General features: G+C 40.8%; 1 protein-coding gene across 8 annotated transcripts in view; it reads right to left on the minus strand.

Annotated features, from left to right (window-relative positions):
• Positions 1-14,000, minus strand: part of WDFY4 (WDFY family member 4) — a 151,477-nt gene that overhangs the window by 63,326 nt on the left and 74,151 nt on the right. For 7 of the 8 annotated variants that reach the window (XR_008450752.1, XR_008450753.1, XR_008450756.1 and 4 more), the window contains 5 exons: positions 12,292-12,369; positions 11,248-11,451; positions 10,380-10,431; positions 8,834-9,000; positions 234-382 (listed from right to left, as the gene is read on the minus strand). Coding sequence is in view for 1 of the 8 variants with exons in the window: in XM_054072005.1 (XP_053927980.1) it covers positions 234-382; positions 8,834-9,000; positions 10,380-10,431; positions 11,248-11,451; positions 12,292-12,369 (650 nt within the window). In the remaining 7 variants the exon portion in view is untranslated. The remainder of the gene's footprint in view (positions 1-233; positions 383-8,833; positions 9,001-10,379; positions 10,432-11,247; positions 11,452-12,291; positions 12,370-14,000) is intronic. The other variant, XR_008450755.1, reaches the window with a different exon arrangement.

Here is a 14,000-nt window from a genome sequence, read left to right on the forward strand (position 1 = left end):
TTCCCATCATCTCCATCTGTTGGAACTTAGGGTCTTTGTGGCACCTCCAAAGCCTGTGAACAGGCACCTATGTTACTTACATTAAACAGTTCTGTCAACAGATGGAGAGGATGACAAACTTCTTGCCGTGCTAATATTCCTCTTGAAATCCTCCCCAAAGTCTGTGAAACTAGGTATCCATGTGTCAATACTGAAGTTATCCAAGCAATTTCTGGGAGAAAAGAATGACTTACCTGGACAGGCAGTGACGTGTACAGTAGATATCTTCTAGAGGGGATAACACAAAGCACTCACAGATGTAAAAGTGCTCTCTGCCAAAGAGCAGCACTCCCTCCAATGCTGTATGCCCCTGCACAACAGCCACAGAGCACCTGAATGTGACCTAGTATGGAAACAAATATAATGAGGCCAGGAGAGCGTAACATGGGAGACAGGGACACAAGGAGCAAGACCCAGTGATGCAGAAGGATGTTTGCTCCTTCACCATGCTTCTTGTGACTGGCTGCTTCTTGACTGGCAGGTCTATAGGGATGCAGCCACAAAATCACCATACAATCGACAGTGTATGCCTCTGTGGTACTTGTAGTGGGGAGGGTCTGATACCGTTTTCCCCTCAGTAAATCTGTTCCTCCCCCACCTACCCGTGGCTATATTTAGCAACATCACTACAAAACTGGAAGTGTTTGAAAATGTTGCAGGAGTTAGTACTGCAAAACTTTGTTAGATAGCAATACTTACTACACAGGCAGGGGGTTGAAGCACTGAGGAAAGAAAGTACTTTCACAGAATCATACAGAAAAATAATGGCATAAAATAGATATATGTATATTTTGAGTACAGAGAAAAGGCAAATACTTTCATTTAGATCCTAGTGAAATCTATACTTGAAAAGTCCTGTAAAAGGGGTCCCAGGGAGCAACGAGCAAGGTAAGGATCTAATTTTCTAGGTGTCTACCTTACCACAGCCAGCTGAATCAGCATACAATGGATGAAATCTCAGAAACACAAAACTCCTTGCATTGACAATTTTCCTTTCTATATTATAAAGAAGGCCAATGAAAATAGATGAATTTGTGATTCTAGTTGTCTTAAAGATATAGTTAAACATTCTGGAATAGTTTAAAAAACCTCCTTTGGCAACATAAGACTCCTCTCTTTTTCTCTTTTTCTTTCTCCAAATTAACTTGGCCCTTAAAATAGAGGAATTTCTAACCCACAACTTAGAAGCAATAGGATTTTTTCAATAAAATAGTTCTTCAGTCATATAGGCCAGTTCACAGAAAGTTTGCTTGGGAATTGACAGGTTTTGAGAAAGAATAAAAAGCCCTTTTTATTCCTGGAACAACTTCTGTGGCTGAGAGACGGTGTAGCAAGGAAACAGATCAACACAAAGATCAGAAAATCCCAACCATCTGGAAAATCCCATGGGCTGCAGGAAATGTAAAGTTTTGATTTTAAATCAAGCAATAACTAATCACAAAGGGTTTCCCTAAAATTTAGAGGCACGAGGTTCCTTATTTTTCTTGTCTTGTTTTTCAGTCTTCTACATATACTGAGCCCCAAAAGAGCAGTCAACTGGTTAGTACAGGCTGGGAGGATTAAGGTCAACTCACTGCTGTGCCCGGTTTGGACTAGAACTTTGAACTAGCATCTCCTACATTCCATGGAAGCAGGTAATAATCAGCCCAGTCTCAGATGAAGCACCCTTTATTTGTAAAAATCCCTTCAGACACTCGCACTGCAATAAACCACTAATGCTCCTGAAATCTTAACACAAATACAACCTTACATACCAAGAAAGCCGCTCACTGTTGAATTCCTCCTGTAAGTCAACAGAATCCCGAACTTCATACAATCCAGAAATGGTTGCAGATCCCACAGGAATGCCTGTCTCTGTGAGGATATGCCAACCACAAAACTCCAGAACTGGAGTGTCTGGGTGTGCACATGCCATTATGTGGTTACATGCATGTATGCTTGCACTGAGAATACTGGAGAATTCCCCTCACTTCAGTAAACCACAGGGTTTGCTGAAGTAATTAAACAGCAGAAAGATGGCTTCTTCCCAAAAGGAAAGTAACTTAATATTAATACATCAGGCAATTGTGTAAAATAGCTAAATGGACACAAATTTGAAAACCAGACTTCTAAGCAATTCACCCCAGCTCATATGTCAGAAATCATGTGTGTGGTTTCAGGAGGCATGTGGATTGTGAAGGGGGCTGCTCACGATCGCTAAAATGGTCTGGCACAAATAATCACTTTGTTACTCCACCTAAGGCAGGACCAGGGCATGTCATAGGCCTTGAGAGGGGAGCGAGAACATACCTCTCTTTCTCAGACCTTAAACTCTAAGCCCCTGTACATTGTCTTCTGTACTATCCAACCAGTAAGTCACCAGTGCAAAGTTAATTTCTTTCAATTTTACGTCATTATCCCAACAGAATTAAATACATCTGCACTGTTATATACAGTAAAGCCTTTGGGCCAAATCAGTTGTTTTCATTTGAAGAATGGGGCTCATTTTATTCCAGGGGAGTAACAAAGATCCAACAAAGAGATGTACTAGAGAACCCCCAGCAGGACAGGCTTGTACCTACAGTCTTGCATTGAGATACCAAGCAGCCTGAAATTAACATAGATTAAATAAAACCTTTCCTTTTCTGTCAGAACAGAATCCAGTTCACTAGCCTCTGGAATCATTAATCAACGAAGCAAACATGACATAAAATAATTGAATAATTACCTTCTATAGCATTGCCCAAAGCCCTGCATCTCTTGACTGCTCTGTTCATTCATACGTATGGGGAAATTAAAGCTGAAGGCATGGATTTTTTCTTTTTCTTGTTTGTTTGGTTTTGGTTTTGTGTTTTTTTTCCAGAATAGCTATTTGTAAATGTTGCAGTTCCACTTAAGCAAAAAAGCATAGCTATTCTGGAGTTCAAGACACAGATTTCCAGAGGAATTGCATGCCTGAAGATGGAAAGAGGCTTTACATAGTTTTCAGAACACTGCAGGAGGTTTAGTCATATATTCCTCTGATTTTAGAAGTGTTAGCATGGCCTCTCCAGGGAAAAATACAATGCAAGGAAATTAAAGTCACAAAACTACATAACTGGAACACACGTATGCCACACAATCTCCTGAGCATAGCATATTTACAGAGGAAGGACAAAAGAATGGCTACTCCAAGTCAGTTTAGACTTTAAACAACTATGCTGTGTCTTAGTAGCAGAAACCTAAGGAAAAAATATAGGAAACGTGCTAGGTATGGAGTGATACTTGATCTTCATAAACCTTCTCAGCAACCAATGACTTAGGTCCTTCCTGAGGCCCCTTCCTCCTCCTCATTGGTTTAATGGTGGACTTGGCATTGTTAGGTTTATCATTAAACTTTATGATTTTAAAGGTCTTTTCCAACATCATCATAAATGATTCTGTGATCTCATGTTACCCTACAAACACTCACAGCTAATCACTTGCTCAGCAAAAGGTACAAAAAACTTTGCATAATACACATAAAAGGAACACATTCAGGAAGCACTGTATCATTAATCAGAGATGAAATCCATAGGTATATACTTCCTGTTGTGCTTTGAGGAATCCAAGGATGCATCAGCTACAGAGGATCTGTCAGCATAGTAGGGTAAATCTTCTTTAGGGTCACAGAAGTACATGAAATCAAATACGTTGCTTTCACAATTTTTGCCACGGAAACACGTGTTATCATGGTAAGTGAGAACAAATAGGTCCACCTCTCTGTGTCACTCACAAAACATTTTTTGCAATGATTGTTAGTTTGCTTGTTGTTGAAATCTCATATTACTTTGAAATGGTCACACACGCGTCTCATTAATCACAACTTAAGAACACATGACAGTTTGCTTCATTCTCTCCAGTTGCTCAATGACCAAAGGAAACTATATCTTCTTGACCTAGTCTTTAATGATAGGGGCTCTAGGCTCAAGTTTGGTCGCATCTTTACAGCTATGAACATTAGATCACATCTCTTCCATCAAACTTGAGTGAAAACATTGCAATTGCTAGAAAAAAAGCCTTGCAGTCACAACTTCGCTTTTTTGCAGGTAGCCTCCACTCACCCTTCCTCCCTTACTCCACTCGAGCAAAAACCGCATGTAGGAGGTGTTTCTTCAAAGTATGCTTCTCAGGTTTTAACAACTTCCAAAATGCTCCAAGGAAAGAATATCAGATACTTAGGAGAAACGAAGGGCAACAGAAGAAAGTTCTTGTCTCATACATGGCCATGGGCACTGGGACCGCTCTTTGTCCTTGCTTTCTGTGATGAAAGCTGCCATCTGTCCCGGCCCATTGCCAGCCTGAGAAGCTGGCATCCCTTAGCTGATGATAGCATCTGGAAGCCAATTCTAATAGGATTGTGCTCATACCTCTTGCACACTCAGACATCTCTGTCTCACTCCAGGGTCCTCTCCAACAGAAAATGCTGCCAAAAACTAATATGAACCCTTAATCTCCCCTTAGGTCAAGTTCATGCCTCTTCCACTGCTCCTATGACTCTTTCAGGAATAACCATAGCAAAGTCTGCCTGCTCCTTTCCCTGGTGCATCTTTCTACAGAAAGCAGTTAACTGTTAGGGGATCAAATGTGCTTACTTGTGTTGGTGGTCAGGACCCTGGGGTTTGTCAGGAGCTCTGCAGAGATCCAGGGAGTAGCCACAACTTTACAATATAAAGATGCTTCCTAATCCTCTGCTTTGACCACAAGAGCCAGTTCCTTTTCCCTCTGCAGATCAGCGCATGTAAAGTTCTTTACTGTTGCACCCTCCCACTGGGATAAAGTTTAACAGTGCTCCCATGAAAACAGGCTTCCCTAGTGTTTTGCATAGCTGTGAACTGGTTCCACCAAGAGGATGCAGAGCTGCTGCAGTGTTTTGTGAGTCGTAGATGCTGAGCCTTACAGCTACTCCTTCTTTCAACTGAGCCTATTCTTTAATAAGCTCCTTTCTCCCAACTATGGATCCCACTCCCTCTACTGATTTATGCTAGTCCCTTCTATTATTGTCCTTGGCCTCTCCCATGATCACTCCAGCCCCTTCTTCAAGGAAAGGCAGTATGTCCAGATTTCTGCTAGGCCATGCCTTCTTGTTAACTTCAGATTCATTACTCCAGGTGCTTGCATTTCTTACTGTCTTGAATGACTTACTGGCAGAGGTTTACTTTCCATCAAAATTCAGAATTTCTATGCCAAAATAATTTCCCAAGCCTTCCAACACTTTCTTCATCTATTACATGTTAACCACACATTAACAACCTGGCAGGACTACTTTAAGCTTGCAAAGATCAGGGAGGCAATCTCTCAGTTGGGGGCTTAGGTTGCAGATATAGAAATCCAATCTCCCTGTCTCTGCTGGTAAGCCAGGTTTATTTTAAGGGGTGGCTTTGGCTTTGGGTAGGCAAGTTGATATATTAGGTCAGGACAGGTTCCCATTTGCATTTCTCTTGCACATTTATGCAGCAGAACATACTGTGCAACATCATCCACATCGCATATAACCTCTCCTTCTATGCCTATACTTTGTGCAGTCCTAGCATACTGAAGGTAATACAAAGTATTATTGAGCCTCACCTAAAGATAGAACCAAGGAGCCAGTTTAGTAACTTCTGAGAGGACAGCCTTGACAGCAACACCTGTAAATCTGCACCTGCACTCCAATATATTCATCTAGCAAATTATACACTGACATCTTGTGCTTTGGGCATACACACAGAAATACTACTTTACACTACTGGAATTATGGCACCAGTCCAAGCTGAGCAATGAGGGGACTCAGTTCCCAGCTTTGAGTTTACAAAGCACTCCAGGAGCTGTCCTTTTGCCACAAACATCTACAACTCCTCTGAACACCCACTTATACTCTTCATGTGCCTCCATAGGACCAAAACACAACAACGGCCCTCTGTATCTTGCATTTCACCTGCATTGAATACAAAGTTTTTGGCTTCTAGATCTGGCTCTAGCAGATCATGGTGAGCTGATAGGGACTAAGGGAAACTGGTGCAGAGTATAGAAAGAAACAGGGAAAGAACAACAAGGAGTCTCATATAATTGAAAATGACACTACACGTGAGGTAGGGTAGCTGCAGAGGAGAGTCTAAGAGTCTCTGGGCAAGGGAAATGGGATGACATGAAGAATCCCGAGACCTGGAGACTCCACTATGTAGATGAGGAGAATGGGACAGATAGCTTAAAAAACCCCAGGAATGGAGCGGCAGCCGAGAGGTGCAAACCAGCTGATGATAAATTTCAAATAATCAGGAAAGAAACTGTGCCCTCCCAACACACTCTCCTAGAGACACATCATGGAGGAGATTTGTGATCTGTGACATATTCATAGTATGCTCTGCTGTTGCTACTTTGGCAGATACAATTATAAAGGCCTGAAAGGCACTAAAGGAGATTTCTCCAGCAAATGCCAATGTGTATTGCAAGGATCCTGGATGGAAGAGACAGGCTTATGTCAATACAATGAAATATTGCTTTGAAGGCATGGATCTGGATATTCGTACCTTTCACCCTATGTACTGGTAAAGCAGAAGGGATAGTCTTACTGCTAAAGGCAGTAAGATCTAGGAAGAATTTCTTGATTTCTGGCATCTTCTAAATTCAGAGAGTTTGACTTTTAAATCTGAGAACTGCCTTCTTATGTGGGTAGTTAAGCACATTAAAAAAAAAGCAGCAAAAACATATCTAAAGGTGGTCTTTGGATGGTCTTGGTGTTATTCAAACACAGAGTATGAATGTTCCCTCATATGGTTAGTCTCCACTATGTCAGCGACTAAACTTCATTACGCAGTAGCTTCCTTTCTTAGCCTATGTTAAAATTGAACCCTTTTCTCTCATAGTCCAAGTGATAAACACCCCTCCTTTAATACTTAAAATTTATTTCATAGGAATGCCTAAAAATGTTTTCTATTTTGCAAGCAAGATAAAAGACTAGATATTAGCATGCCAATGTCCCGCCTGCACCTATATTCTCCTAAATGAACTTGTTGAGAACAGACTCTGAACCAACAAACGCTGTCAACAGCATTTCATCTGCTGCTTCAGCAAAAAGCCATCTGACATATCTGAACATGTACAAAGGTGTCATTTAATGGTAATACAGAAGAAAATAGCACTGGGTGACAATATAAAATAATGGCCACTTTCCAGAGAAGGGCTATCCCTGTGTTCCAGAAATGGATCTAGTATCTGCCAAAGCATCACAATGACTTTCCTGTGCGGTAGGTAACATGGTTCCAGTTGCCTGCTTAAAGTGCAAATGGCTCACGAGGCAGCTATTTACAAGGCAGGACCGCAGTGCACTAAGTGAGCGCAGGACAGCTAATGTCACCCCCTACTGCTTTTTTTAATACTTCTGTCAGCTTGGCAACATGGTGACTGCTGCTGGAAAAAAACATGCCTGGCATTTCTGACAGCTTCCTGCAGAGTTACATGGAGAAGAGACAGACAGCCTGAAGGCTCAAAATCAGATCAGCACACTGAAAACATGCCTCACATTTTCATGCTTGTCTCCTTCTGTTGAGGAGAGGTGTGGGGGTGGGAGGAGAAAGAGGGGCAGGGAAATGAATTATGTTGTACAGACAGACAGTATGCCAACATCTCTAATGTGAGGAACCCATCATTTCTGAGAGCAAGAATGTGACCCCCGCCACTGGCAAAACATCAAGAAAGTGTGGCAATGGTATTGAGACATAAAAAAACAATAATTATTTCTATGTCTATGTTCAACTATCACAGCACTGCAATGCCTGAGTTTAAATACTCCAAGTCTGACCCTTGGCTTTCATTATGGGATGCTAGCTTTTGGGCCAACAACGGGAATGATGCCACTGGAAGAAATAGGTACACCACAAAAGATCAGAGAATGAGGCCAGGCCTACTTCTGATGACAGAATCTCTCACAGTCCTGTGAAAAATGACTATATGCCGTGCATATCCAATACCAAGGACCTGGTTTGGAGTCACCATTGTGGGCACTGTGCTGAAAGCCAAGGGTAATTTTCTGACTTTCGAGTAAAGGAATTAAGTTGAGAATATCAGAACAAATCTGCCATCCCCTTAATAGAGTCACTCCTGTTTACCCCACAGCTCATGTCCTCCTCCAGTGTTGCTGAACCTGTCCCTTCCTTATGCTTGGAAGAAATCCGAGAGAAGGACATCCAGTCTAGTACAAGAAGAAAGAAGGGACAGTACCATTTTGACCAGATAACATACGACAGAACCATCAAACAGCAAGCAGGGAAAGCCTATGGCTTACAGGGAAGAATCTGTCCAGTACTCATGAGGAGGCAGATAACAAAAATGTGAAGGGAGGAAGAAAAAAATTCCTGGTATTCACCAGGAAGAGATTTACACATCATTAAACTAGCAACCTATACAAAATTGACACGTTTTTCCAGAGTTAATAAATAAATTCGATCCAGGCACTGTTCTGAGCATGAGTAAAAGTGGGGAAAGCAGGGCAAAAATTCTCAGTCTTATAATTTGCCATGTCTTAGGCAAACTCAGACAAGGTTTCACAGGTATGAGAATACCCTTGTCGCATACCCAAATTTTCTTCTTTTACTTCAAAGATTTAATGTTAAGTGCTCTTCAAGAATAAGTCTATATAGGAGTTCATGTAGAGGCTGGAAAATTCTTATTGCTGTAAGGAAACAAATAGTGATGATGATTTCTGTGGCCTGAATCCACCTAAACCCCAAACTGGAAATGAACAGATAGCCTTCCACCTCCAATTCACCCTCTAAGATGCCTTCTCCCCAGAGAAAGTTTTCTAGTTAATCTTTCCTACCTTTTCATTCTCTACAAATTCCTGCAATATAATTTGTCTCTCCACGCATAGTTCCAAGAAGTCTTCTGAATGGAAACTTTCATGTAGAGCAGGGAAGAATGTTAGCTGGTTACAATCCGATCCCTTCTTATCCATCTCCCTTTCTGCTCCATTTAATATCAGCTCCCCTATATCAGTATAAAAGAAATTGCAGTTGTAGTGGCAGCTGTATGACACCAAAAGCATTTGCAATTTAGACTTTTACCCAATCTTTCTATACCTTGAGAAACAGCATTATTTACCTGCAAAAAACAAGTAATAAAGAAGTAAAATCTGTGATTGCTAAAGAAGAATGCTTAGTTAAGGGAAGGAAAAACAGGTACCTGCATTCAGTCATAATTCAAGCTAAATCCCTATAATTACTGCAGATTCAAACATATTGAATAAATGTATTTATTCTCATTTCTGCACTGTGTTGGGCTGGTCATCTGAGAATTGAATAATTTTAAAAAATAGTCTGTTCACATACTCACATGAAATGAGATGAAAACTGAAATGGTAGTGTTTTGGGAACATGCACTGAGCAGGATCTTAGAATCCAAGCAGAGACATTCCACTCACATCTTGCCCAAGGCAGTGCACGCAGTTAGGGAAGGCATAATCAGTCTTCTTATTGAAGCAGACTGTAACCACTTTCATGCAGGAACTATGTAGTACTTTAATCTTTTTAGGAGTCTAGAACACTGAGGTTCACTCTCGCTTGTTTGCCAGGCCCTATCGTACTAAGAAGTGTGATACGTACAAACAATATGCTTATTTCCAATAGCGTACATTAGAAGCTTGTCTTGGAGCAGCCACATAGGTGGTTAAAATCCACTGTCTTAGACTTGGCTGACTTTTCCATACCACAGTTCTTTCTCAGTGTTTTCCCCTCTCTTAAAACTACTGACTTCTGTACCAAATTTAATTCCCTGACCTTCTTCTTTTAATGTCTCATGTAATAGAAAACCTGGCCTTAGAAAATGAAAAATATGGACGTAACGATAGTATTTTGAAAAATCTGGTTCTATTTTGAACACTGAAGTACAACTTGACACATTAACATTCTTGATGCCTTTATTTTGTCCACATTCTTGGAAAGTTACAATTCCTATTACCACTTCTCTGAGCCATCTATCACCTGGTTTTAGATACCATTTCAGAGGTAGAATTCGAGTGTCTGCTAAAAGCAGGGGGTAAGTCTGCACTTTTCCTTCTGAGTTTAAGCACCTGAGAACATTTCAGGTGCCCAAGAATGCCCAAAGCTTTCATTTCAAGATAAGTTTTTTGCTTTCAGATCTTTCTGGTGGCAACAAAAGAGGAAAAAATTCTGAGGACAGTTTATATACCACATATAACAATTGCATCTGTCTTTACCCAGATGTTTCAGTAACTTTTTAGCCCACAGTGCCAACAAGTTTTTTTCACTAGATGAAATTCTGACCTGGAACTGCATACACTATTTCCAGTTCTCTTTGGCTGTTTGTGTCTACCCTCTTGATGATGTAATTTAGCCCCAAAAGATTACCTGGAATCTCTTCAACAGAGGTGGTTGTTTCATTTCTGTTTGCTAGGAGAATCTGAAAAGAAACTAGGTATGACTAGAGTGGAATATGCTGGCAGATAGACATAACTCAGAACCTTATACAGAGAAAAACAGATTTAGAACTACATTGCAAATAAATGCCTTGGGAATTCAAATAAACTCATTTGAAAGGACCTAAGGGAACAATTAAATGTAGGAACAAATATCAACAACTAAGCAAAGGGACTATTGTCTTTTCAAAAATGATCCTGCATGAGGCCAGTTATAGGATAAAAAAAATCACACAGTCTACAGAAAACTGACAGAATCCAAGCTTCGCGTAAAAGCTGAAAGTGTCCTAGAGATAGGAACATCCTGATATACTGAAGTGCTTCAGCTTCTGGTTGATAGGATTTGACACTTAGACACTATAGAGAAGGACAGCAGTGAACACCCCACATATACGGTTTAACGCACAGTTCAACAACACTAATTCCCTTTTGATCATCCCCAGTTCAAGTACCCCTAATAAGCATAAGACTAACAGGACAGTGCAGCCTTCTAATTGGACTCTGTTGCATACATTGGGAAGCGCTATACCCATGAGATAAGCAGAAAAGTAATGGTCAAGTTATACTCTTATCTATCTGGGGAGACGTTACACGAGAAAAGAGGGAAAATCATTGTGGTGCTGCTAAACCTATTGTAGCCTCTCTTACTTACTCTCTCAAAACCAGACCCATTCAGTGGGTTCTCTAGGTATAGCACAGACATATTGATGAGTCAGGTGATGAGAACCAGGGGAAAGCGGCAAGTGTAAAGTCACCAGAAACTGTAAAGAATTTGTGCGCCTTCTGCCAAAGCTTTCTACCTCGCTCTTTATTCGCACCATTGTTGCTTGGGTTTTCGTGTGCTGAATCCTCCTCCTCATTCGTGAAGGCCCTTCACAACAATCAAGAATCCATCGTGGTTCTAATGATTGGGATCCATCTCCCCATGGGCCCCTTCTGTAGAAAAGTTGCTCCTCAAGTATCATCCAGTCTTTGGCTGCTTTGCTGTAACCACACTGCAGCATCTGTGGGATAGAACGACTTTGTGCCACCTTATGCACACTTCCCTCCCCCCATCCAGCAGTGGCACCACCCCAATGATTCAGAGGGATCTACACAAACTGCTTGGTGGAATCACTGCAGACACAGCAAACACAGGTCCAACTGCCCACCGAAAGAGTACCGTGGGAGATGTTACTAGTCAAACTAAGATACAGTGACAAATATAAGCATGTCGCAATCTTCAGCCTCCTTGAAAATAGTTTACTTTTATTGGATTTCCAACTTAAAAACAGTGAGCCACGAGAACAGTGCTCACAGAGGTTTTATAGAGTCCAGATTTTTCTCATGAACGTTTGTGTCAAATGGCAACAACCATGCTCACTGAAAACGCAGTCCAAAATTTTCAGTCAGAAGTGTACTGTTCTCCCTCCAAACATGGCCTAAACTGAATTATTTCTACTTAGGAGGTATGTGAAAAGGGCAGAGGGGATACTAAAATAGCAATTTAATGGAGGGAAGAGGTGAGAATTTCAACAAATGAAAAGCTTTTTGGCTCTTTGGTGGCCAGTCCTGAAACAGAAACATACTTGTGAGATTTTACTGGCTATGAGCCAGTAATAATTAATTTAATAATAAGTAATTTAAAGAAAAGGAAAAAGGCTCCTGAAGATAAAGTGAGGAACCTGACTGATGAGTTCTATCACACTTCAGTGGTGATGTCAGGAAGAGAGTATTAACTTACCAAATTTCAGCATTTCTCTGGACATAATACTTATCTTACTTCTGAAATGCCTGATTTTCCAGGGTAGTTCAGGAGCATCCTTTCAACTAGGAAGCTACTGCACAATATTCTTGTTTTTTACCTGTATGTGGTTCTTGTACAAAGTGGCATACAGCTCCTGTCCAGTTCTTCGGTACCTTTCCATGCATGATATAAATCCCTAGAAGAAATATCAGAACACATTACAACAAAGTCCTGTGGGTGCAGACTCTATAAGGGGCAGAAGCACGCATCAGATGCTGACTTTTATAAGAATAATTAAGGAATATGGCCTGTGTCTGCAAGTTTGATGGCTTTCCAGACAGTATAGTGAAGAGGCAATCATCTGAGAGCAAGCTGCAGACCAACACCAGGAAGACAAATGTGTTCATGATCTTAACAAGGGTCATTAGTGGAATTACTCAGCAAGAGAAAGAAAACAGCAAATAAAATTTAAGGCTCCTCCATTCGGAGCTGAATTAGTTAGTATGAATTAGTTTATGCAACAAGCATAAAAGACATTTATCTGTTGGAGACACCCCAACTGAGGTAAATATCCATGACAATACACTTGCTCCTTGCTGCATAAACAGAAAGTGCAAACAAAAGAGTGGTCCATGTCACCATTGTGCAGACAGGAAAAGAACTGTTTCCAGAAACATTTTTGAGATACAGGAGCCTGAGTCCTCTGGCAAAAAGTAACTTGGGCGTATAAATACACTAATGAAATTGTGGTATAGAGGTGTCTGAGCTAGCTTTAGAGCTGGAAACTTGTGGAGCTGTGCTACTGCAAGATAACACCTTTAACAACTGCCTCTGCTCCACTACATAGCAGACATCCCCTAAAACTCAGTGCTCCTTAGATGTTTCTAGAAATAATGATTTGCAAAGCAGTCTCGGAATTTCTTGGCCTCCTTTCCTTTCCTTCTAGAATCCATTAGACTCACAGAACAGTGAACGTGCATTAATAGTCGTACATTTCATCTGCTGTTTTATTGGAATGAAATTATCAAGCTAAGGGTATCTGTGCAGGTATAAAACTGATGAATTGCTGTCAAGAAATTACGAGTTGCATTCCCCACTCTGCAGATTGTTATACAGTCTTCAGCAAGACATGAAACTGTCCTCTCCAACTACAAAACAAAGACTATAACACCAACCTCAGAGTTACACAGGATAAGAACAACGGTCCAGTGTGGTGGGATCCTTAAACTCAGGGAGCAGGGAAAAGAGATGGGTTTCATCCTCTTCTTACCTACTCTACAAATACCCACAGGTTTTAGGGTCACAAGGTGCACATACTCAAGACCTATACTGAACACAAACCAGAGAATTTCTATGCATTCCTTTTGAAAAGATAAGCAGAAATCTTATTAATAACAACTGAATTCCTCAGGTGGCAAATAACAATAAAATACTACCCAGGATATTCCCTATCATACTAATCTCTCAAATTCACCTGTTGAACATTAATCAAACCCAAGCTTCCAGCTTTGAAAATGCTAGGCTTGTTCCCCCTTTCTGCTAGCTAACTATGAAATTCTATTTATCTCCTTGCTCAGTATCTTTTTGTGTGACTGCTGACAAGTAGCTATTAGGAGGAGTTCAGTATCACAGCCTTCTCGCTAACAGTCACAGGTAAAAATTCTCCTGTTTGACAGCGTATTTCCTGAAAAAAAGGTTTTCACTATCCTATTACAACTATGGGATTTCATGTCTGATCTTCTGGGCATATTTGCTTTAATTTTTTCCAATCTAAAAGCTCTCTGAAAGAGCAACATTTTTTTTCCTGAAGTTAATGGTACAGCACAC

The sequence above is a fragment of the Cuculus canorus genome, chromosome 7, assembly GCF_017976375.1.
Source record: "Cuculus canorus isolate bCucCan1 chromosome 7, bCucCan1.pri, whole genome shotgun sequence".
In the NCBI taxonomy this organism is placed as follows: Eukaryota; Metazoa; Chordata; class Aves; order Cuculiformes; family Cuculidae; genus Cuculus; species Cuculus canorus.